Source organism: Neomonachus schauinslandi, chromosome 16 (genome assembly GCF_002201575.2).
Source record: "Neomonachus schauinslandi chromosome 16, ASM220157v2, whole genome shotgun sequence".
Taxonomy (NCBI): Eukaryota; Metazoa; Chordata; class Mammalia; order Carnivora; family Phocidae; genus Neomonachus; species Neomonachus schauinslandi.
In genome coordinates this window covers 17,183,868-17,207,268 of record NC_058418.1, presented here as the reverse complement: position 1 = coordinate 17,207,268, position 23,401 = coordinate 17,183,868, and the positions used below count along the sequence as shown (strand labels likewise).

The following is a 23,401-nucleotide window of genomic DNA, read 5'->3' as shown; positions in this document are numbered from 1 at the left end:
GGCACCCCTTTATGGTCAATCCCTACCCTCTGAACCCAAACCCTGACAACAATTGATCTGATTTCTTTCTTTGAAGTTCACCTTTTCCAGAACTTGGCCTTTTGTGTCTGGCTTCTTTCACTTAGCATGATGTTTTCAAAATTCACCTAGGTTGTGCCACAGGCATTTAAAAAAAAAAAAAATCCCTTATGGAAAATCCCAAACATATAAGTCAAGGATCTCTGTCTGACGCCGAATTTCAAGTTACCAACTCACGGCCCGCTCCGCAATTTCCTCTGTAAGCATTTTGACGTGTACCTTGAAAAATCAAAACTTTTTTTTGTCTTAACGATAATACTATTATTCCTCTTCAGGTAAAATCTTTTGGCAAGACTACTTCATACTAGATGGTGCGTACTTCCTACCTCGGCGCATTCGGAGGCACAGAACGTCTGGGGCTCCCGGATTTTGAGGCCTGCGCAGCTCAGGGTACCTAATCCTCCTAAGCATAACCTTAAGGGGGCGGGGCCGTCTCGCAGGTGTAGCCAGTGCGCGTGCGCGGAGAGGCGCACCGTCTCGGCCGCCGTAGTTCGCCTTTCCACGTGGGTGCCTCGTAGTCATGGCGGCTTTTCGGAAACCAGTGCTGCTCGGACTTCGAGACACTGCAGTGCGCGGCCGCCCCACGGGGCCGGGCGCCTGGACTGCTAGCAAGCTGGGCGGCCTTCCGGTGAGGTGGAGCGCCGGAGCCGGGGTCGGCGGGTGCTGGTGAGGGCTACGGGCTGAGGGAGGGGGCGAGGTTCCTGAGCAGAGCCGGAGTCTGAGCGCTTCCCCTGCCCTCAGGACGCCCTGCCGGCGGTAGCAGCGCCGAGGCCAGTGTGTGAACGTTGCAGGCAGCCTCTTGCCCTGGTCGTGCAGGTGTACTGTCCGCTGGAAGGCTCCCCGTTTCACCGGCTACTGCACGTGTTCGCTTGCCCCTTTCCCAGGTGCGGCCGCGGCGGGACGCGCAGGTAGGCGGGGAAGTTCCGAGCTGTCTCGGGGTTTTATGCCGAGTGGGCGGGAGCTGGGGGCCGCACCGGCCGTACCGGATAGGGCTGGCCAGCTGGCTGGTGGTCAGCGTTGGAGCCTCACTGCCATTTATTTTTTACCCCGAAGCTGGAAGGTGTTTCGTTCCCAGTGCCTGCAGATGCGAGAGAGGGAGGCGCAGGACGCTCAGGTAAACCGGTTGTGATTAGCATATTATGACTTGCTGTAATTTGAGGGTATTTTCTAGAATATTGTTTAAGATAAACTTTCAGCCGTGGCCTTTTGAAGTACGTTGGAATGGTTTTTGCACTTTTCTGAACTGTGAAGTGCTATCTCCTTAAGATTTTGTTCTTTTTTTCTTTTAATATACACTGAAGGCCTTGAGGCACATAATTCGATGTTTCTGTTTGGGAAAAAAGTATGGATGTATACATATATGTGTTTGTGTGTAATACATATATATGTGTTTATAGTAAACGTAGTTCCTGTGATACCTGTACATGTATATAGCAAACAATCAGAAAGTTTGAATTTATTGAATTAAAAGGTTGGGCAAGTTGGTAGCTGCAGAACAAAATTCAGTCTCCTTTTGCCTGTAAATGTCCGCTTATGTATGTATATACACTGAGTTCTAAACGTGTGCCAGGCATGGTATCAGCAGTACCAGGAATGAAAAGATGAAACCGATGGTGTCTGCCTATATTTGTCAGGGTTGGGTTGCAGGTAATAGAAAAACACTGACTTTTTAAAGCCGAGACAGAATTAGGTTTTTACTATCACTGGATAGGTTGGAGGGGGCCGCTCCAGGAACGAACCACACCTCAGAACTGGCCTGTCAAGGAGCTGTTATACCACCTACCCCACCTGCAGTCAGAAAGCTGAGATGTGATCTGGTGAAGCGGAAGCTGCCCTTGTTAGATCTTTTGGCTCCAGGTCCAGCTCCAGTGGCTTTATATCACTTTTGCTTCATGGCCTCTCTTTCCACCTCATTCTGTTTCAAGTTTGTGTCTCCCTAATGGACCTGACTAGCCAGCCCTTGATCATATCTGAACCCCTAGCTGCTAAGGAGTCTGGGAAATGTAGTTCTCTCCTGCTAGCTTCTGTAGTACATGAAGCACAGCTGAAAGAGTTGGGAAGAGATGGTTGAAGAAACCACTGTACTACATTTGCCACGCTGCCCCTGGAAAGGGAAGAGACTTATTGTTACCTCCAGCATGCTTTTGAGTGTATGGGGACCAGGAAGTTGAATCAGAATGTGCAAGAGGGGAAGGTGCTGTGTGAAGGCTCCCTCGAGAAGGTGAAGGAATGGGTAGCTCAAGCCAAGGGAATAGGTGAGATCGCTCAAGTGTGCTTGGGCTTCATTCACTGAATATTCTTCCAGAAACAGGAAAATGGCCTTGCAGCAGAGGATTGGTGCGAGGGTGCAGGTGACTGGGGAAGTGACAGTGAGGAGGCGCCGCCACCAGAGCTTACCTTGGATTTTGGAAATGATTCCAGTAGTGCCCGAGACATAGACTGTACTGCCCAGCTCCAAGATCTCCACCTGCAGGATGCTGTCCCGGGCGCTGCTTCTCCTGTTTCTCCTGGGGAGGAGATGGCCTTGCCTTCTGAGGTGCCACAGTTCCTGCCATATTACATCTGTGTTGTGGATGAGGAGGATTACAGGGACTTCGTCAGCCTAGAGCACGCTCATAGCCTTCTGAGGGAGTATCAACAGAAAGAAGGAATGGATATGGAACAGTTGCTTTCCCAAAGGTGAGAACATGTGCTGCTGAGTCTGAGAGGGGACTTGATCAGGAAGCTGCCACAGTAGGTCCCCTTTGGTTTGATTCTAGTACTTGGGGAAACTTTTTCAAGCAGAGCTTGTACGTGTAGGACCTTTCTGCTTTGCTCCTCTTGGATGACAAAGGGAAACAGACAAGGCAATCTTACCAGCCACCCTTGAGTTAGCTGGAAGACACTGCTCTGTTTCTAAGTACCCTCAAGAAGATGAACAAAGGGCACCTGGGTGGCTCAGTTGGTTAAGCGACTGCCTTCGGCTCAGGTCATGATCCCAGGGTCCTGGGATCGAGTCCCACATCGGGCTCCCTGCTCGGCAGGAAGCCTGCTTCTCCCTCTCCCACTCCCCCTGCTGGTGTTCCCTCTCTCGCTGTGTCTCTCTCTGTCAAATAAATAAATAAAATCTTAAAAAAAAAAAAAAAAGAAGATGAACAAAGAAGTTAGGGGTGACAGCTTGTACAGAAGAACATGTGTTTACTATCTCTTTAACTTTATTTTTTGTCTTTAAATGATTGGCTCAGACAGGTAAGTTAGAAAAATGCCATTTGTTTTTTGACTCTTGGCTGTGGCTCAAGAACTGGCCTGGGACGTCAGAGACCCGCCCAGAGCTTCAGCCTCACCAGTGAAATGAGAGTCGTGTTGATATCTCTGTTGTCTGTCTCATCAGATGGTTTTAGGAGTCACTTGAGAGAATAGGTCCTAAAAGGCTTTATAAACCAAAGCCCTATAAAGAAATAAGAATGATCATTTTTGCTATTATAATAGAATTACGATAGGATATTTGGAGAGATGACCTGGTTCTTTTTTTTTTACTATTATATTATGTTAATTAACATACATTACATCATTAGTTTTTGATGTAGTGTTCCATGATTCATTATTTGCGTATAACACCCAGTGCTCCATTCAATACGTGCCCTCTTTAATACCCATCACCAGGCTAACCCATCCTCCCACCCCCCTCCCCTCTAGAACCCTCAGTTTGTTTCTCAGAGTCCATCGTCTGTCATGGTTTGTCTCCCCCTCCGACTTCCGCCCCCTTCATTTTTCCCTTCCTGACCTGGTTCTTTACCAGAGCTGTTTCCTTTGTAAGCTTTTCAGAATAATGTTGGACTGCTTGCAGACTGGTTGGTGTTGAAAAATAATCCATAGTGGGGAAAGACATGGAGATAGTCAATGGGCATAAAGACTTTTAAAATTGCAAATAATTATCCCAGAGTTGAAGATGGCAAGGGAGCAGGGCTTGGGAGAAGGGTGTGTAGGGGATTACTGTTAGATATTACAAGGTATTAAATTTACGATTTTTTTTTTTTAAGATTTTATTTATTTATTTGACAGAGAGAGACACAGCGAGAGAGGGAACACAAGCAGGGGGAGTGGGAGAGGGGGAAGCAGGCTTCCCGCAGAGCAGGGAGCCTGATGTGGGGCTCGATCCCAGGACCCTGGGATCATGACCTGAGCTGAAGGCAGACGCTTAACGACTGAGCCACCCAGGCGCCCCAAATTTACGATTTTTTAAAAAGGTTTCTTGGGGCGCCTGGGTGGCTCAGATGGTTATGCGTCTGCCTTCGGCTCAGGTCATGATCCGAGGGTCCTGGGATGGAGCCCCGCATCAAGCTCCCTGCTCCATGGGAAGCCTGCTTCTCCCCCTCCCTCTGCCACTCCCCGTGCTTGTGTTCCCTCTCTCGCTATGTCTCTGTCAAATAAATAAATAAAATCTTTTAAAAAATAAAAAATGAAAAGGTTTCTTTATTTTAGAGTGAGCGAGGCGGGACGGAGAGGGGCAGAGGTAGAGAGAGAATCCCAAGCAGACTCTGCACTGAGCTCAGAGCCTGACGTGGGGCTTGATCCCACAACCCTGAAACCACGAACTTCGCCGAAACCAAGAGTCTGACCCTTAACTGACTGCACCACCCAGGTGCTGCTTAAATTTATGATTTTTAAATTATGTGCATTATCTTGTTTGTTCTTAAATATTGTAATTCTCTGGATGTAGGGACTCAGAAGTGTTTTCTGCTTTTCTTTTTTTGTCTTCCTAGGGATGGTGATGAAAAATATGAGAAGACCACAATTAAAAGTGGAGATAAGATATTTTACAAATTCATGAAGAGAATTGCTGCTTGTCAGGAGCAGATTTTGAGGTAGAGGCACATTTTCTTTTATTGTTTTTCTTGATTCTAAAAGCAATACATGTTAGTTTGGAAAATACTGGGAAATATAATGAGAAAACCAAAATCTAATATTCCACAAACCGAGAGGCTACGATTTTAGTGTATTATGTTCGCTTATTTTTTATACATTTGGACGTATGCACATGGGTAGGACTTGTGTGGGGTTGTTTGTTTTTTAAAGCTTTATTTATTTATTTTAGAGAGAGAGGGAGAGAGCATGAGCCAGGAGGGGGAGAAAGAATCTCAAGCTGACTCCAGGCTGAGCACTGAGCCTGATGTGGGGCTCGATCTCATGACCCGGAGATCACGACCTGAGCCGAAACCAAGAGTTGGGTGCTTAACCAACTGTGCCACCCAGACGCCTCAGGAAATGTGTATTTTTAAAAAACATAATTTGGGGGGCACCTGGCTGGCTCAGTCAGCAGAGCATGCAACGCTTGATCTCGGGGTTGTGAGTTCGAGCCCCATGTTGAGTGTAGAGATTACTTAAAAACTAAAAAAAAACCCATAATTCGGATCATATACTGTGATTTTTTTTTAAAAGATTTTATTTATTTGACAGAGAGCGAGAGAGCACAAGCAGGGGGAGCAGCAGAGGGAGAAACAGCCTCCCCGCTGAGCAAGGAACCTGACATGGGGCTCAATCCCAGGACTGAGATCATGACCTGAGCTGAAGGCAGACGATTAACTGACTGAGCCACCCAGGTGCCCTAGTATGATTTTTTTTTTTTTTAAAGTAATCTCTACAATATCTTTTCAGTACATTGAGAACTTTGATTTTTTATTTAAGATTTTTTTAAAAGATTTTATTTATTTAATTGAGAGGAGAGGGAGAAAGAGAGAGCATGAGCAGGGGGAGGGGGCAAAGGGAGAGGGAGAAGCAGATTCCCTGTTGAGCTGGGAGCCGGATGCAGGGCTCATCCTGGCACTCCGGGATCATGACCTGAGCCGAAGGCAGAGGCTTAACCAACTGAGCCACCCAGTTGCCCTCAACTTTTTATTTCCTCAGAACTTTCTCTCTAACCGAAGTTTACATTTAGGGGTCTGTGATCCATTTTGAGTTAATTTTTGTATATAATGTATGAGGGTCAAGGTTCTTTTTTTGTATGAATATCCAATTGTTGCAACACCAGTTTCTATTACTAATCACTTTTGTCTCGCTTATCAGTTACTAAGAGAGGAGTGTCAAAACTTTCAGCTATGATTATAGATACGTCTTCTTCTTTTAATTCTGTTAAAGTTTGTCCCATGCATTTTGGTACTGTTTTAAGATGTATGCACTTGTAGGATTATTTATCTGATGAATTGATCCTGTTATAATTATAAATAAATGTTGCTATTTATTTCTGTTGATGCTTCTTCCTTGGATTGTATTTGATCTCCTGTGGGTATAGCCACACTAGCTTTCTTTTGTTTAATCTTTATATGGTTGATCTTTTTTATACTGTTTACTTTTAGCCTCTTCTTTTAAATATAGAGTGTTTTTTGTTTTTTTTTTTAAGTTATTTGATTTCTTTAAAGTAAAAAAGAAAAAAAAACCAGTTTACTTATTTCTCCCACCCCTGATCCCTCGACTCTGGAAACCACCAATTTCTTCTCTATGAGTTTGGTTTGTTTTTTGTTTTTTTTAGGTCCTGCCTGTAAGTGATTTCACACAGTATGTCTTTCTCTATCTGGCTTATTTCACTTAGCATTATGCCCTGGAGGCCCATCCATGCTGTCGCAAATGTCAAGATTTCCTTCTTTATGGCTGAGTGTTCTGTTGTGTGTTGTATTTGTATATGTATGTGTACATGTATATACACACACAACACACACACGTACGCACACACACCACGATTTCTTTATCCATTTATTTGTCGATGGACACTTGGGTTGCTTACATGTCTTGGCTATTGTAAATAATTCTGCAGTGAACATGAGGGTAGTTCTCTTTCTTGAGTTCGTGTTTTTGTCTCCTTTGAATAAATACCCAGAAATGAGCTTGCTGGATCATAGGGTAGTTCTGTTTCTAATTTTTTGCGGGACGTCCATACTGTTTGCCACAGTGGCTGCACCAATTTCCACTCCCACAAACAGTGCACAAGGGTTCCCTTTCCTCCACATCCTCACCAACACTTGTTATTTTTTGTCTTTTTGAGAATTGCCGTTCTGACAGGGGTGAGGTGATATTTAAAGTATACTTTTTAAACAGCTTATATATATGGGTCTTGCCTTTATTTTATCCAGACTGTTTGCTTTCTACATAGGGTCTTGAGTCCATTTAATGTGATTATTGGTGGCGGTGGGTTAATTTTGTCACTCTGGTATTGGCTTTTTTCCTTTTTAGTTTTTTTGTCCGTCTGCTCCCTTTTGTTTTAACCTTATTTTCAGTGAATTGAATATTGTTAATTTATGATTTTATGTCTTTCCTGTTGCCATAAACAGTGTTGCTTTAGTGATTATAATGTGCATCTTGGACTTCCTGCAGTCTGCCTTCACACAGTAGGTGCTACTTTATGAACTAAGAACCATAGCACAGAATCCTGTTTACCTTTCCCCTGCCCTTTGTGATCTTGTTTTCACATGTTCACTTCTCTATGTGCTTTATATCCCATAATGTATTATTATTTTTGTTTGAAATAATAGTTTTTAAGGATAATATATATACAGTAAAATTAAAAATAATGATTGGGGGTGCTTGGCTGGCTCAGTCGGTAGAGCATGCAGCTCTTGATCTCAGGGTTGTGAGTTCAAGCCCTGCATTGGGTATAGAAATTACTTAAAACAAAAAATAAAATCTTTTAAAAAATAATGAAAATAATGATCAGAAGGTCTTTTATATTTATCGACCTATTTACTCTTTTTGTGCTCTACATTCCTTCATGCTGAGCTTCCATCTGGTATTTCCCTTAAGTCTGAAGGACTTCTGATTTTTTTTTTTTTTTTTTTTTTTTTACAATGCAAGCTTAGGGGCGCCTGGGTGGCTTAGGTGGTTGAATATCGGGCTGTTGATCTCAGGTCTTGATTGCAGGGTTGTGAGTTCAAGCCTTGCATTGGGCGTGGAGCCTACTTAAAAATAAGTAAGTAAGTAAGTAAATAAGTAAAATAAAAATAAAGTGTGGGTTTGTTGGAGATAGCCACGAAGGTTTTGTCTACAAATGTATTTGTTAATATTTCTTTTAATAGACATTTTATTGGATATACAATTTGTTTTTTATTGCTTTCCATTCAACACTGGAAAGATTTTGTTCCATTGACTTGTTGCCTTTTAGTGTTTCTGTTAGAAATTAGCTGTAATTCTTATTGTTGTTCTTATGTTTGTTATATTTATGTAATTAAACTATTATGTACTTCAGTGACTATAATTTTTAATATATCCTGTGTGGGATTTGCTGAACTTTTTGGATTTTTGCGTTGATGTCTATTCATGAATTTTGGGAAAATGTTGGCCATTATCTCTTCAAATATTTCTTCTGCCCTTTTTCCTTTTTCTAGGACTCTAGTTACTTGGATGTTTAGACATACAATTTGAAATTGTCCCATGGTTTTTAAAGACCCTGTTTCTTTTTTTAAATTATTTTCACTTTTTGTTTCATTTTGGATATTTCTGTTTTCCTCAGATGCACAGATTTTTAGTTGTTGTTTCCTACCTGCTGTTAACTTTTATTGAATGAAATTCTTTATTCAGCTACGGCATTTTTCATTTCTAGCATTTCTCTTTCAGTTTCCATTTCTGTGCTGACTTCCTCATCTGTTTATGCATGTATACCTTTTCTGCTAGATTCTATGTTTATTATTATTATTATTTTAAAGATTTTATTTATTTATTTGATAGACACAGAGAGAGAGAGAGCACAAGCACGGGAGCGGCAGGGAGAGGGAGAAGCAGGCTCCCTGCTAAGCAAGGAGCCCAGTGTGGGGCTCAATCCCAGGACCCTGGGATCATGACCTGAGCCGAAGGCAGATGCTTAATGAACTGAGCCACCCAGGTGCCCCTATATGTTTATTATAGATATTTTATTATTCGTTTGTTTTATCCCCCTTCCACTGACATTTTAAAGTCTTTTCCTGGTAACTGTCATCTTGTCTGTGGGTATTCCTTTTTTTTTTTTTTAAGATTTTCTTTATTTATTTCAGAGAGAGAGTGCACAAGCAGGGTGAGGGGCAGGCAGAGGGAGAAGCAGGCTCCCTGCTGAGCAGGGAGCCCATGAGGGACTTGATCCCAGGACCCTGAGATCATGACCTGAGCTGAAGGCAGCAGATGCTTAACCGACTGAGCCACCCCAGCGCCCCTGTCGGTATTCTTTTTTTTTTTTTTAAAGATTTTATTTATTTATTTGACAGAGAGAGAGACACAGCGAGAGAGGGAACACAAGCAGGGGGAGTGAGAGAGGGAGAAGCAGGCTTCCCGCTGAGCGGGGAGCCCGATGTGGGGCTCGATCCCAGGACCCTGGGACCATGACCTGAGCTGAAGGCAGACGCTTAACGACTGAGCCACCCAGGTGCCCCCCCCCGTGGGTATTCTTATATTGACTTTTTTTGTGGCTTAAATTTTTCTGCTGCTCTTGGGGCACCCGGGTGGCTCAGTTAAGTGTGCGACTCTTGATTTTGGCTCAGGTCATGAGACCGAGCCCTGCGTTGGGCTCTGCACTGAGTGTGGAGCCTGCTTAGGGTTCTGGTTCTCTCTCTCCCTCTTGCTCTGCCCTCCGCACCCCCCCCCCACCTTATGCACACACTCTCTCTCAAATAAATAAATTAATTTTTTGCTGTTCTGTATATCTAATTTCTTTTTATTGTTTACCATTGTATGTTGAAGAACAGTAGATACTGAAGTAAATATTTACTCCTTGGAAGGGTGTGTCCCTTCTTCTGTAAGGCTAGTAGTGTGGAGATCCAAGTCTGCTTACTCTTGAGCTCTGTCTGGACTTTGTTGCAGTTGTAGTTAGATTTGGTTCAACATTGGCTTTAGTGCCTTCATCCAGACTTTGAATCAAACATTGACAAGACTTCAGATATCTTGCTGATCTCTACAGGCTTGCTGCTAGGTTTTGGGCCTTTGGGTTTTCTTTGCTCTCTGGTTTTGCTCCTGGTACTCTGCAAGAAGGAAGCAAAGTTTGCAAAGCATGGTCTCTGATGTTGAAATGTGATTTGTGTATGGTCCTTCTTCAGGGTCTATTGTTTCCTTGCTCTAGGTATTCCTGGAGTGGAGAACCACTTTTTTTGACCTGCCCTACATCAGAAGTCACTGAGCTCCCAGCCTGCAGCCACTGTGGAGTCCAAAGGACATTTGAGTTTCAGCTTATGCCAGCACTGGTCAGCATGCTCAGAAGCACTAATTTAGGTAATAAGCCCGTTATTTTTTTATTTTTTATTTTTTAAAGATTTTATTTATTTGAGAGAGAGAGAGAATGAGAGAGAGAGCACATGAGAGGGGGGAGGGTCAGAGGGAGAAGCAGACTCCCTACTGAGCAGGGAGCCCGATGCGGAACTCGATCCAGGGACTCCAGGATCATGACCTGAGCCGAAGGCAGTCGCTTAACCAACTGAGCCACCCAGGCGCCCCAATAAGCCCTTTATTAATTTGAGTTTGTGGATTTATTGCACTAATATGGAATTATTTTACAAGGAAAGGCTATCATTTCATTTTTGTTTACTTATAAAATGTAAGCTATTACAAAAAATTTGGGAAATTTATAATCCAACCAATCCAGCACAAACACTGATACCATTTTTCGGCTTTTTTTTTTTTTTTTTAAGATTTTATTTATCTGTGAGAGAGAGAGAGCACAAGCAGGGGGAGCGGCAGAGGGAGAGGGAGAAGCAGATTCCCCGCTGAGCAAGGAGCCCGACGGGGGGCTTGATCCCAGGACCCTGGGATCATGACCTGAGCTGAAGGCAGATGCTTAACTGACTGAGCCACCCAGGTGCCCCCATTTTGTCGGTTTAAGGCCAAGCTGTTTTCTATCCTTAAAATTATTTTCATAGCGGGAGCCCCTGGCTGGCTAGGTTGCTGGAGTATGTGACTCTTGATGTCAGGGCTGTGAGTTCAAGCCCCACACTGGGGTAGAGTTTACTTAAAAAAAAGAAAGAAACAAACAAAAAACTTAAATAGCATTGTATTATAGTCAAAATTTATTATTATTTAAAAAAACTGGGGGCGGAGGGGACAAATAACTTTTACAGGGGTACCTGGCTGGTTCAGTTGGAAGAGCAAGTGACTCAATCTTGAGGTCATGAGTTTGAGACCCATGTTGAGTGTAGCGATTACTAAAAATTATTTTGAAAAACTTTAAAAATTAAAAAATGTTTTAAAAAAATAATTTGGGGCACCTGGCTGGCTCAGTTGGTAGAGCACGTGACTTGATCTTGGGGTTGTGAGTTTAAGCCCCATGTTGGGCATAGAGCGTACTTAAAAATTTTTAAAAATTTAAAAATGAACTTAGGGGTGCCTGGGTGGCTCAGTTGGTTAAGCGTCTGATTTTGGCTGTGGTCATGATCTCAGGGTTCTGGGATCAAGCCTTGCGTCGGGCTCTGTGCTCATTGGGGAGACTGCCCGTCCCTCTGCCTCTCCCCCTGCTCATGCTCAAGTGCTCTCTCTCTCAAATAATAAAATCTCTTTAAAAAAATTTTTTAAATAACTTTTACGTGATTCTAGTCATTATTTTGTCATCATTATATGGTCTTTCTAAACAAAAATTAAGTTTTTATAATAAAAGTAATGGGGCACCTGGCTGGCCCCGTCAGTAGAGCATGTGACTCTTATCTTGGTCATGAGTTCAGGCCACACACTGGGCGTAGAGCAGGGCTCACTCTCACAACCCTGAGATCATGACCTGAGCTGAAACCACGAGTTGGATGCTCAACCAACCAAGCCACCCAGGCACCCCTAAGTTTATTTATTTTTTTAGTAATCTCTATCCCCAATTTTAGCTTGAACTCATAATCCCGAGATTGAGAGTTGCATGCTCTTCTGACTGAGCTGTTATATTAACGGTATTAATTCTTGCAGTTCATCAACATGGATGTCTTTCCATTTATTTGTGTCTTTCATTTCCTTCAGTAGTGTTTTATAGGTTTCAGTGTACAAGTCTTTTGCCTACTTGGTTAAATTTATTCCTAAGTATTTTATTTTTTTAATCTTTTTTTTTTTGGGATTGATTGTTTATCCTGCAACTTTGCTGAATGTATTTATGAGAGGCTGTGAAAGCAATGCTCAAAGAAAAAGTTAGAGTTGAAAACACATATGTTTAAAAACAAAGATCTCAAGGGCGCCTGGGTGGCTCAGTCAGTTAAGCATCTGCCTCCGGCTCGGGTCATGATTCTAGGGTCCTGGGATCGAGCCCCGCATCGGGCTCCCTGCTCCGCGGGAGGCCTGCTTCTCCCTCTCCCACTGCCCCTGCTTGTGTTACCTCTCTCGCTGTGTCTCTCTCTGTCAAATCTTAAAAAAATAAAAATAAAAATAAAGATTTTATTTATTTATTTATTTGACAGAGAGAGACCCAGGACCCTGGGATCATGACCTGAGCCGAAGGCAGATGCTTAACCGACTGAGCCACCCAGGCACCCCAAATAAAATCTTTAAAAAAATAAAAAATAAAGATTTCAAATCAGTGACCTAACATACATTGCAAGGAACTTAAGAACAAGCAACCAGCCAAAGGTGGCAAAAGAAAGGAAGAAATAAAGGCTAAAGCAGAGATTTCAGAGGAGAATATAGACACAATAGGAAAAATATATGAAACCCAATTTTTTTGTGTGGATATTTAGGTTTTTCTACATAGAAGGTAAAATCATCTGCAACAGAGATCATTTTATTTCTTCCTTTACAATTTTGCCTTTTATTTCTCTTTTTTTTTGCTTAATTCCTCTAAAACTTCTGTGTTGATTAGACGTGGCAAAAGTGGGCATCCTAATCTTGTTCCTGATTGAGGAATTTCCCTTCTGTTTTTGGAGTTCTTTTTATCACTACAGGGTGTTGATTTTTGTCAAATGCCTTTTCTGCATCAATTGAGATAATTGTGCAGTTCTATTTATTTTATTAATGTGTATTACATTGATTTTTGTATATTTAACGACCTTTGCATGTTAGGGTAAATCTTACTGGATCATGGTGTATAAATCTTTTTTTTTTTAAGATTTTTTTTTTAAGTAATCTCTACACCCAACATGGGACTCAAGCTCAGAACCCTGAGATCAAGAGTCACAGGCTCTACCAACTAAACCAGCCAGGCATCCTGCTGTATAAATCTTTTTAATAAGCTCTTGGATTTTGTTTGCTAGTATTTTGTTGAGTATTTTTGTATCTTATATTTATTTATTTTTTTAAGATTATTTAAGCAACCTCTTTATCCAGTGTGGGGCTTGAACTCACAACCCCGAGATCGAGATCCTCATGCTCTACCCACTAAGCCAGCCAGACACCTTGTATCTTACATTTATAAGGGATATTGGTCTATAATTTTCTTATAGTGTCTTAGTCTAGACTTGGTATTAAGATAATGCTTGCCTTGGGGCACCTGGCTGGCTTGGTTGATGCAGCATGCAACTCTTATTTATTTAGTTATCTAATTTTTTTTTTATGGTTTTTTTTTGTGTTTCTGTATGTTTTTTTTTTTTTAAAGCAGGCTCCATGCACAGCACGGAGCCCAACATGGGGCTCGAGCTCAAAACTGAGCTGAAGGCCTGAGCTGAGATCAAGAGTTGGACACTCAACCGACTGAGCCACCTAGGCACCCCACATTCAACTCTTGATCTCGGGGTTGTGAGTTTGAGCCCCATGTTGGGTGTAGTGTCTACTTAGAAAATAAATTCCTTGTAGAATGAGTTAGTGATCATTCCCTTCTCTTTAGTTTTTTGGTGGAGTTTAGGAAGGATTGGTGTTCTTTGTTATTTTTTATTTTTATTTTTTTAAAGATTTTATTTATTTATTCATGAGAGACAGAGAGAGAGACAGAGGCAGAGGGAGATGCAGGCTCCCCGTGGAGCAGGGAGCCCGATGTGGGACTCGATCCCAGGACCCTGGGATCATGACCCGAGCCGAAGGCAGACGGTTAACCGACTGAGCCACCCAGGCGTCCCAGGATTGGTGTTCTTTGAATGTTTTGTCATATTCACTAGTTAAACCATCTAGTTCTTGGCTTTTGTGTTGTTGGGTGGTTTTTGATTACTGGTTCAATCTCCTTACTAGTTACAGGTCTGTTCAAATTTTCTATTTCTTGAGTCAGTTTTGGTAGATTGCATGTTTTGGTAGTTTGTCCATTTCATTTAGGTTATCTGATTTATTGCTATACAACTTATAATACTTTTTTTCTATAAAATTAGTAGTAATGTCCCTACTTTATTTTTGATTTTGGTGATTTGAGTTTTTTCTCTTTTTTTCTTAGTCATTCCAGGTAAAGATTTGTTGACTTTCTAGATTTTTCTCTATTGTTTTATAGTCTGCATATTTAAAATCTCTACTCTATCTTTTATTTTTTCTTCTGCTAGCTTTGGTTGGTTGGTGGTCTTTTTCTAATTCCTCAAGGTATACAGTTAGGTCATTGATTTGAGATCTTTCTTTGTCCTTTTTTTTTTTTTAAGTTTTATTTATTAGTTTGAGAAAGAGTGAGCAAGTAAGGGGAAGGGCAAAGGGAAAGTGAGAATCCTGAAGCAGACTTCCCCATTGAGCTCAGAACCCCACACAGGGCTTGATCCCAGGACCCTGAGATCATGACCTGAGCTGAAATTAAGAGTAGGCACTTAACCAATTGAGCCACCCAGGCACCCCTCTTTGTTTTTAATGTATGTGTTTGCGCTTCTAATTTTCCACTTAGCACTGCTTTTACTACATCTGATAAGATTTGGTATTTCGTGTTTTTGTTTTCATTTGTCTCAGATAAATATTGTCTAATTGCCCTTAATGATTTCTTCTTTGACCTCTTGGTTATTTAAAAGTGTTTTATTTAATTTCCACATATTTGTGAATTTTCCAGTTTTATTACTTATTTCTAGTTTCATATCATTGTGATTAGAAAAGATAACTTTGTGTGATTTCAATCTTTCTAATTTATTGAGACTTACTTTGTGGCCTAACATATGGTATATCCCAGAGAATATTCTATGTGCACTTGAAAAGAATGTGTTTACTGCTATAGTTGAGTGGAGTGTTCTGTATGTGCCTGTTCTTTTTTTTGGGGGGCAGGTGGTATGTGCCTGTTAGTGGTAATTGATTTATAGCCTCGTCAAAACCTTTGTTTCTTTATTGATCTTATGTTTGGTTGTTTCATCCATTACTATAAGTAGGGTATTGAAGTCAACTATTATTATAGCACTGTCTATTTTTCCCTTCAATTCTGTCAGTTTTTGCTTCATACATTTTGGGCCTCTTCATATAGAAGTATATATGTTTATAATTGTTACACTATTTGCTTAGAATATATTTTTCTATCCTTTTTCTTTCATTCTCTTTGTGTCCCTGTATCTAGAGAGTCTCTAATAGATAGTGTACAGATGGATCTTGTTTTATTTTTGTTATATCCAATCTGCCAGTGCCCTTTTTTAATGGAGCTTAATCCATTTACATTTAATGTCATTATTGGTAAAGAAGGATTGACTTTTGCCATATAGCTATTTCTTTTCTGTATGTCTTATAATATTTTTGTTTCTCAATTAATTCTTCCATGACTGACTGTTTCTTTCTTTTTTGTATTTAGGTGATTTTGGGGGGGTGGGTTGTATAACATTCAGATTCCCTTTCATTTTTTTAGTTACTCATTTAGTAGTTACTTTGGGGATTACAGTTAACATCTTAAAATTATAACAATGTAGTTGAATAATACCAACTTTGTTTCAATAGTATACAAACACTCTGCTTCTGTATATCTCTTTGTTCCTCTTTTTTTTTTTTTTTAAAGATTTTATTTATTTATTTGACAGAGAGACACAGCGAGAGAGGGAACACAAGCAGGGGGAGTGGTAGAGGGAGAAGAAGGCTTCCCGCAGAACAGGGGGCCCGATGTGGGGCTTGATCCCAGGACTCTGGGATCATGACCTGAGCCAAAGGCAGACACTTAACGACTGAGCCACCCAGGCGCCCTCTTTTTTTTTTTTTTTTTTTAAGATTTTATTTTTAAGTACTCTCTATACCCAACGTGGGGCTCGAATTTACAACCCCAAGATCAAAAGTCACATGCTCCATCTACTGAGCTAGCCAAATGCCCCAATATTACCTCATTCTTTTAGCATCCTGTGTTGCTATAGAAAGCAGTCCCATTCTGACTGTTAGTCCTTTGAATGGGAACTCTTGCTTCCAGGTCACTTTTAGAATCTTCACTTTATTCTTGTTATTTTGAAATTGTATATATTGTGCTGAGTACTTGATAGGTGTTTTGAGTTCAGAAACTCATGTCCTTCAACTTCCTTGATGATTTTCTTCCATTTTTTTTTTGTTGTTGTACCTTTATGGGAACTTCTGTTTTGATTCTGTTCTTTTTTGTTTTGATTTTTGTTTCACTTTCCAGTTTTCTTCAACTGTGTACTTTATTCATCTTTTTAGTTGTGGTAAAAAAATATATATATATATATGTATATATATACATACATATATATATATATATAACATAAAATTTAACATCTTAACCATTTGTAAGTGTGCAATTTAGTAATGTTAAGTTTATTCAGATTGTTATGCAGCCATTCTCCAGAACTTTTTCCTCTTGCAAAACTGCAACTCTATGACCGCTAACAACTCCCCATTTCCCCCTCTCCTCAGCACCAGGCAACCACCGTTCTACTTTCTGTTTCTATGAATTTGACTACTTGAGATACCTCATATAAGTGGAATCATAGTATTTGTCCTTTGAGACTGCCTTATTTCACTTAGCATAAGGGAGGTTCATCCATGTCATACCATGTGTCAGAATTTCCTTCTTTTTTTTTTTTTAAAGATTTTATTTATTTGAGAGAGAGAGACTGAGAGAGAGAGCACATGAGAGGGGGGGAGGGTCAGAGGGAGAAGCAGACTCCCTGCCGAGCAGGGAGCCTGATGCGGGACTTGATCCAGGGACTCCAGGATCATGACCTGAGCCGAAGGCAGTCGCTTAACCAACTGAGCCACCCAGGCACCCACAATTTCCTTCTTTTTTAAAGCTGAATAATACTCTGTAGTATGGATCTACCACATTTTGTTCATCTGTTCATTTGTTGAACACTTGGGTTGCTTCTGCTTCTTGGCTATTGTGAATATTGTTGCTATGATTATAGGTGTACAAATCTCTCTTCATGATCCTGCTTTCAGTTCTTTTGGATATATATACCAGAAGCAGAATTGCTGGATCATATGGTAATTCTATTTTTAATTCTTTGAGGAACCACCATAACATTTTCCATAGTGGCTGCACCATTTTATGTTCCCAGTCAACAGCGCACAAGAATTTCAATTTCTCTACATCCTCACCAACACTTGTTTTCCGTTTTTTTGTTTTGTTTTGTTTTGTTTTGTTTTGATAGTAACCATCCTAATGGATGTAACGTATCTGCTGTGGTTACAATTCGCATTTCCCTAATGATTAATGATGTTGAGCATCCGAATGGCTTGTTAGCCATTTACATATCATTTTAGGAGAAATGTCTACTCAAGTCTTACTGTTCATTTTGTAGTCAGGTTATATGACTTTTTGTTGTTGAGTTGTAAGAGTTCTTTTTATATTCTAGATATGAACCCCTTATCAGGTGGGATTTTTGCAAATGTTTTCTTCCATTTTGTAGGTTCCCTTTTCACTGTTGTGTCCTTTGATGCACCTAAGTTTTTAATTTTGATATAGCCCAATTTGTCTATTTTTACATCTGTTGCCTGTGCTTTTGGTTTTATATTCAGGAAATCCTTGCCATGTACTTCCTTTTTAAAAAGGAAGCACACGGGGCGCCTGGGTGGCTCAGTCATTAAGCGTGTGCCTTCGGCTCAGGTCATGATCCCAGGGTGCAGGGATCGAGCCCTGCATTGGGCTCCCTGCTCAGCGGGGAGTCTGCTTCTCCCTCTCCTGCTCCCCCTGCTTGTGCTCTCTCTCCCGATGTATCTCACTCTGTCAAATAAGTAAATAAAATCTTTAAAAAAAAAAAAAGCACACAGTAAAGTACACCAATCTTAAGCCTACGGCTTGATGAATTTTTACATAAATAAACTCTTGTAATTATCACCCAGAGTAAGATGGGGAGTGTTTGCAGTGTCCCAGAAAGTCCCTTGGGCCTCCTTCCCTCTCTAGGGTTATCACTCTCCCCTGTCTCCCCTTATGAATTTTGCCTGCTCTGGAACTTCACACAAATGGAATCATATGGTGTATGACTTTGAGCCTGAGTGCTTCTATTTAACTTTACATCTTTGTTAACTCTTATCTTCTAACCCTTCTTTTGAATTTAGTTTGGCTGTTCTATTTTTATTTTTCAAAAGCTCTTCCTTGTTCTCTGAAACTTTTTCATACCACCTTTTTGTTTTGTTTTGTTTTGTTTGATGCGTTCTTTCGTATCTTTAAGAAGTGGTCTAGGGGCACCTGGATAGCTCAGTCAGTTAAGCATCCTACTCTTGATCTCAGCTCAGGTCTTGAGCTCAGGGCCGTGAATTCAAGTCCCACCTTGGGCTCCATGCTGGGCGTGGAGCCTACTTAAAAAAAGAGAAGTGGTCTGTTTTTTAAAGTTTTCACTTGTTACCCATGTTGTCTATTTTCTGCAACTTTTTTTAAAGATTTTTAAGTAATCTCTACACCCAGTGTTGACTTGAACCTACAACCCCGAGATCAAGAGTTGGGTGCTCCATAGACTGAGTCAGTCAGGCACCCCCTCCTGTAATTTTTCTGATCCCCAAATGTTATGTTGGAGATTTTCTATAAATGTCTGGCGAACCTTGAAAAATCACCATTACTAACAACATATGTCAACATCATTCTAGTCATCATTCTTTTTTTTTTTAAAGATTTTATTTATTTATTTGAGACAGAGAGAATGAGAGAGAGCACATGAGATCTAGTCATCATTCTTGACATTAATACAGGTAGGAAGTTTAGATAGATCGATGGCTAGAAAAAAATTTTTTTTTCTTTTTTTTTAAAGATTTTACTTACTTAATTGACCCAGAGAGAGAGAGAGTGAGCATAAGCAGGGGAAACTGCAGGCAGAGAGAGACGGAGAAGCAGGCTCCTCGAAGAGTAGGGAGCCCCATGTGGGGCTCAATCCCAGGACCGTGAGATCATGACCTGAGCAGAAGGCAGACACTTAACCAACTGAGCCCCTTAGAAAAAAAAAAATTCTGCCTCCGGCTCAGGTCATGATCCCAGAGTCCTGGGATCAAGTCCCACATTGGGCTCCCAGCTCAGCGGGGAGCCTGCTTCTCCCTCTGACCCTCTCCTCTCATGCTGTTTCTCTCTCTCTCTCTCAAATAAATAAATAAATAAAATCTTAAAAAAAAAAAATTCTAAAGACAGGAAAATTCAGTATATACTAATTAAGAATATTGGAATAAATGTGTGCAAATTCAACATAAGGAAAAGTAAGTGTATGTGAAGCAGTTGCTGGATTTAGGCAGTGGGTTCTTTTACCTAGTTTCTAAACGATCCTTCTGAAGCTAAGAGAATTACATTCATTCCGTTTTTCAGTTTTAGATCATATGTATTTGGCTTTTTACTATAATAAGGAAATTTATGTCCTGCTCTACTCCAAATATTATAGTTTTTTGTTTGTTTGTTTTTTGTTTTTTTATTTCTTCAAGTAATCTCTGCACCCATTGTGGGGCTTGAACTTACAACTCCGAGATCAGGAGTCACATGCTCCCCCAACTGAGCCAGCCACATGCCCCATTTTAGTATTATTTGTACTTCATTGAGGTTTATAAGTCTGTACTCTGTCACCATGATTGTCACAGCTAATAAGCTTTTGTTCTGTGTTTCAGTGGTTTGTGTGTTCACACCATTCTTTTCAGTGAGCTTTTCCATTCCTGAATCTTTTATTTTGATTCTTCTCTGGCAGCTACATTCTATCAAGTGATAGCCTTAAGGAGGGCTTATAGTGGTTATTCTTACTTCAGAATGTCTGCCTTTGTATTGAAGGACAACCCATGTATAAAATCCTGAGGTCCCATTTTCTTTCCTCCCGACGGTGGTAGACCTGCTGCTGTCATGTCCTCACAGTGAGAGCCCCTCTGGCTCTCCTGTCATCTGCCGTGGCCCCGTTTCACAGAGAAGTACATTTTTCTCCCAATCCCTGAGATCCTTTATATTGAGATCTTTAGGCTGTGAGTGAAGTCTGAGGGTGGCCTGATTTCCCCCCGCTTTGTAACCAACGTTTATGCTAGCACCTGTAGATTTTTCTTTATTCCTGAAGTCCAGTCTCTGAACTAGCATGTCTTGCTGCTGCATTGTTCCATAATCCTTTCATCCTGGGACAAGGTGGATTTTCAGACCTGCATTTAGTTTTTCTTTCTTTCTTTCTTTCTTTTGAATTTCTGAATATTTTTTCTGTTGCATGTGTAGCTTTTCTGAGAAGCAGTAACAGTTGTGTTGGTCACCTTTCTTCTCCTGTACTCCCATCTTTCCTCTTTCCCTCTGCGTTCACTGCCATTCTCTTAAGCCTTCCCTTTCTACCTGTAATTACATTTCACCTGTCTTTTCTGTTCCTTGTGGCCTATGCTGTTTTTCATTAGATGCATACTGGGGCTGTTTTGACCTCCACATAGTTTCCTCTTTCTCAGTTTCCTCTTTCTCCTACCCCTCCCTCGCCCTTCTATGCCAGGGCCCTGGGCTCAGGCCTCATGTTCAGTACTCCGCTGTTTGGTATTTTGTTCCATCTGATTCCTTGCCGCTGCTCCTTTGCTACCCTGGTGGCTACCAGTTCTCAGACTGCAGCCTTCTTATGCCCTCTGCAAAGTACATGTGGCATATTCTGGTTGGAAATTATCTCAAATTCACCAGGTCATTTCTCCCAAATCAGCTCTATTTTGGCCTTGTTAGTTCTGTCTTTGGTGCTTTTCTTTCCATTATCCCTCCCTGCATTTTCTTTTCAAAGTGTTTTTCCTGGGGCACCTGGGTGGCTCAGTCATTAAGCGTCTGCCTTCGGCTCAGGTCATGATCCCAGGGTCCTGGGATCGAGGCCCACATTGGGCTCCCTGCTCAGCGGGAAGCCTGCTTCTCCCTCTCCCAGTCCCCCTACTTGTGTTCCCTCTCTCGCTGTCTCTCTCTCTGTCAAATAAATAAAGAAAAAATCTTTAAAAAAAAAAAAGTGGTTTTCCTTTGCTGCTCCAAACCAGTTGTCTAGCTCCTCATGTTGACTTGTTTCACCGTTCTGATATCAGCAGGAGTTCTTGTTGATCATGTTTTCTTGGTGTTATTCTTCATGGCTCTGTACATTGATAAATTTCTGTAAGCACTTAGGATTTGTGTGTGTGTGTGTTTGTGAGAGAGAGAGAATCCTTTTTTGGAGGTAGTGTGTTCTCTTAGTGTGATATTTATTTATGTATGTGTGTAAGTTAAGTAAGCAAGCAAGCTCCACACGCAACTTGGGGCTCGAACTCATGACCCCGAGATCAAGAGTCACATGCCCAACCCACTGCCTGAGCCAGCCAGGAGCCCCATGAAATTTTTTTTTTAAGATTTTATTTATTTATTTTAGAGAGAGAGAGAGAGTGTGAGCAGAGGGAGAAGGAGAGAACCTCAAGCACAGTCCGTGCTGAGCTTGGGGCCTGACACAGGGCTCGATCTCAGGATCCTGAGATCATGACCTGAGCCGAAATCAAGAGTTGGACGCTTAACTGACTGAGTCACCCATGAACCCCCCCATTTTTTTTTTTAAGTAGGCTCAGTGTCCAGCATCGATCCCAACAAGGGCTTGAACTCACGACCCTGAAATCAAGACCTGAGCTGATATCAAGAGTCAGATGCTTGGGGCGCCTGGGTGGCTCAGTTGGTTAAGCAACTGCCTTCAGCTCAGGTCATGATCCTGAGTCCCAGGATCAAGTCCCGCATCGGACTCCCTGCTCAGCAGGGAGTCTGCTTCTCCCTCTGACCCTCCCCCCTCTCATGTGCTCTCTCTCTCAAATAAATAAATAAAATCTTAAAAAAAAAAAAAAAAGAGTCAGATGCTTAACCAGCTGTGTCACCCAGGTGCCCCCAACCCCTTGCCCAGCCCTGTGACATATTTTTAAATGATTTTCAGTGATGGGCACCTAGGTGGCTCAGTCAGTTAAGCAAGCATTTGCCTTCGGCTCAGGTCATGATCCCAGGGTGCTGGGATCGAGCCCCACATCAGGCTCCCTGCTATGTGGGGAGCCTGTTTCTCCCTCTGCCTGCCGCTCCCCCTGCTTGTGCTCTCTCTCTGTCAAATAAATAAATAAAATCTATTAAAAAAACCCTGATTTTCAGTGTCCAGTATCCTAGACAGTTATAATAAAGACTTTAAAGTATATTTCCTATTAAATCTGCTTTTTGTCATCAGCGGTCACTTACTGTGGGGAGGAATGTGGCTGAAAGGTAATGAACACTGGTTTTCCTGTTTCCTAATTTTTTCAGCTTATCGGGTAAAATCACTCCTGGAGCAACACCAGCTACCCTGATATTGCGTCATCGTTCTCCTATTATCTTCTCGTTGCTTAACCTCTTTGTTTTACATTGAGCACTTAAGATATGCCAGGCTCTGTTCTAAGTATCTTAACATGCACTAGTTTATTTAATCCTCCTCACAACAATCTTTTCTTTTTTTTAAGATTTTATTTATTTATTTGAAAGAGCGTGCAAGCACGAGCACAAGTAGGGACAAGGGGCAGAGGGAGAGGGAGAAGCAACTCCCTGCTGAGCGGGGAGCCCGACATAGGGCTTGATCGCAGGACCCTGGGATCCTGACCTGAGCCGAAGGCAGACACCTAACTGACTGAGTCACCCAGGCACCCCTCTTCACAACAATCTTATCATCATGATAAATGCGGTCATTATTACAGAGCAGTGAAGTCCCTTACTCAGGTGGTAGAACTGGGATTTAAACTCAGGTAGTCTTGCTCCAGAGTCTGGGCTCTATCCACTAAGCAAACCTTTAAATAGTGAGTGTATCTCCTAACATTTCCTCTTTGTTAGAATCCTGAATTTGGGGCGCCTGGATGGCTCAGTTGGTTGGGCGGCTGCCTTTGGCTCAGGTCATGATCCTGGAGTCCCGGGATCGAGTCCCGCATTGGGCTACCTGCTCGGCGGGGAGTCTGCTTCTCCCTCTGACCCTCCCCCCTCTCATGTGCTCTCTCTCATTCTCTCTCTCTCAAATAAATAAATAAAAAATAAAATCTTTAACAAAATTAAAAAAAAAAAAGAATCCTGAATATGTTGTGTCTTTCAGGTCTTTCTGTAGAATTTGGAACAATTCTAATTTACACATGTAAGAAGAGTTGCTGGCCTCAAAATCATCAGACTCCCATGGAAGAACTTTGTATCCTACAAGAAGACCCAGATGAATCATTATTTAAGTAG

At 41.5% G+C, this 23,401-nt stretch overlaps 1 protein-coding gene across 2 annotated transcripts; it reads left to right on the top strand.

The window, feature by feature from the left end:
* The first annotated feature begins 598 nt into the window (after positions 1-598).
* On the top strand, positions 599-23,401 carry PDCD2L (programmed cell death 2 like). 2 transcript variants are annotated; one of them, XM_044922276.1, is made up of 7 exons: positions 599-706; positions 820-986; positions 1,132-1,192; positions 2,390-2,756; positions 4,811-4,922; positions 10,127-10,275; positions 23,271-23,401. In XM_044922276.1, exons 1-7 carry the CDS (start codon positions 599-601, stop codon positions 23,399-23,401), a joined length of 1,095 nt encoding a protein of 364 aa, XP_044778211.1. The 2 variants fall into 2 exon arrangements, with proteins under 2 accessions (XP_044778211.1, XP_044778210.1); XM_044922275.1 differs by having other exon boundaries at positions 2,384-2,756.

What these genes read in the sequence shown, in the direction of transcription:
- PDCD2L (XM_044922275.1), top strand. Translation starts at nt 599, where the DNA reads ATGGCGGCTTTTCGGAAACCAGTGCTGCTCGGACTTCGAGACACTGCA. An exon ending in GCAAGCTGGGCGGCCTTCCG is followed by an intron (nt 707 to 819) that starts GTGAGGTGGAGC and finishes CCCTGCCCTCAG; the next exon opens with GACGCCCTGCCGGCGGTAGC. An exon ending in GGGAGGCGCAGGACGCTCAG is followed by an intron (nt 1,193 to 2,383) that starts GTAAACCGGTTG and finishes ATATTCTTCCAG; the next exon opens with AAACAGGAAAATGGCCTTGC.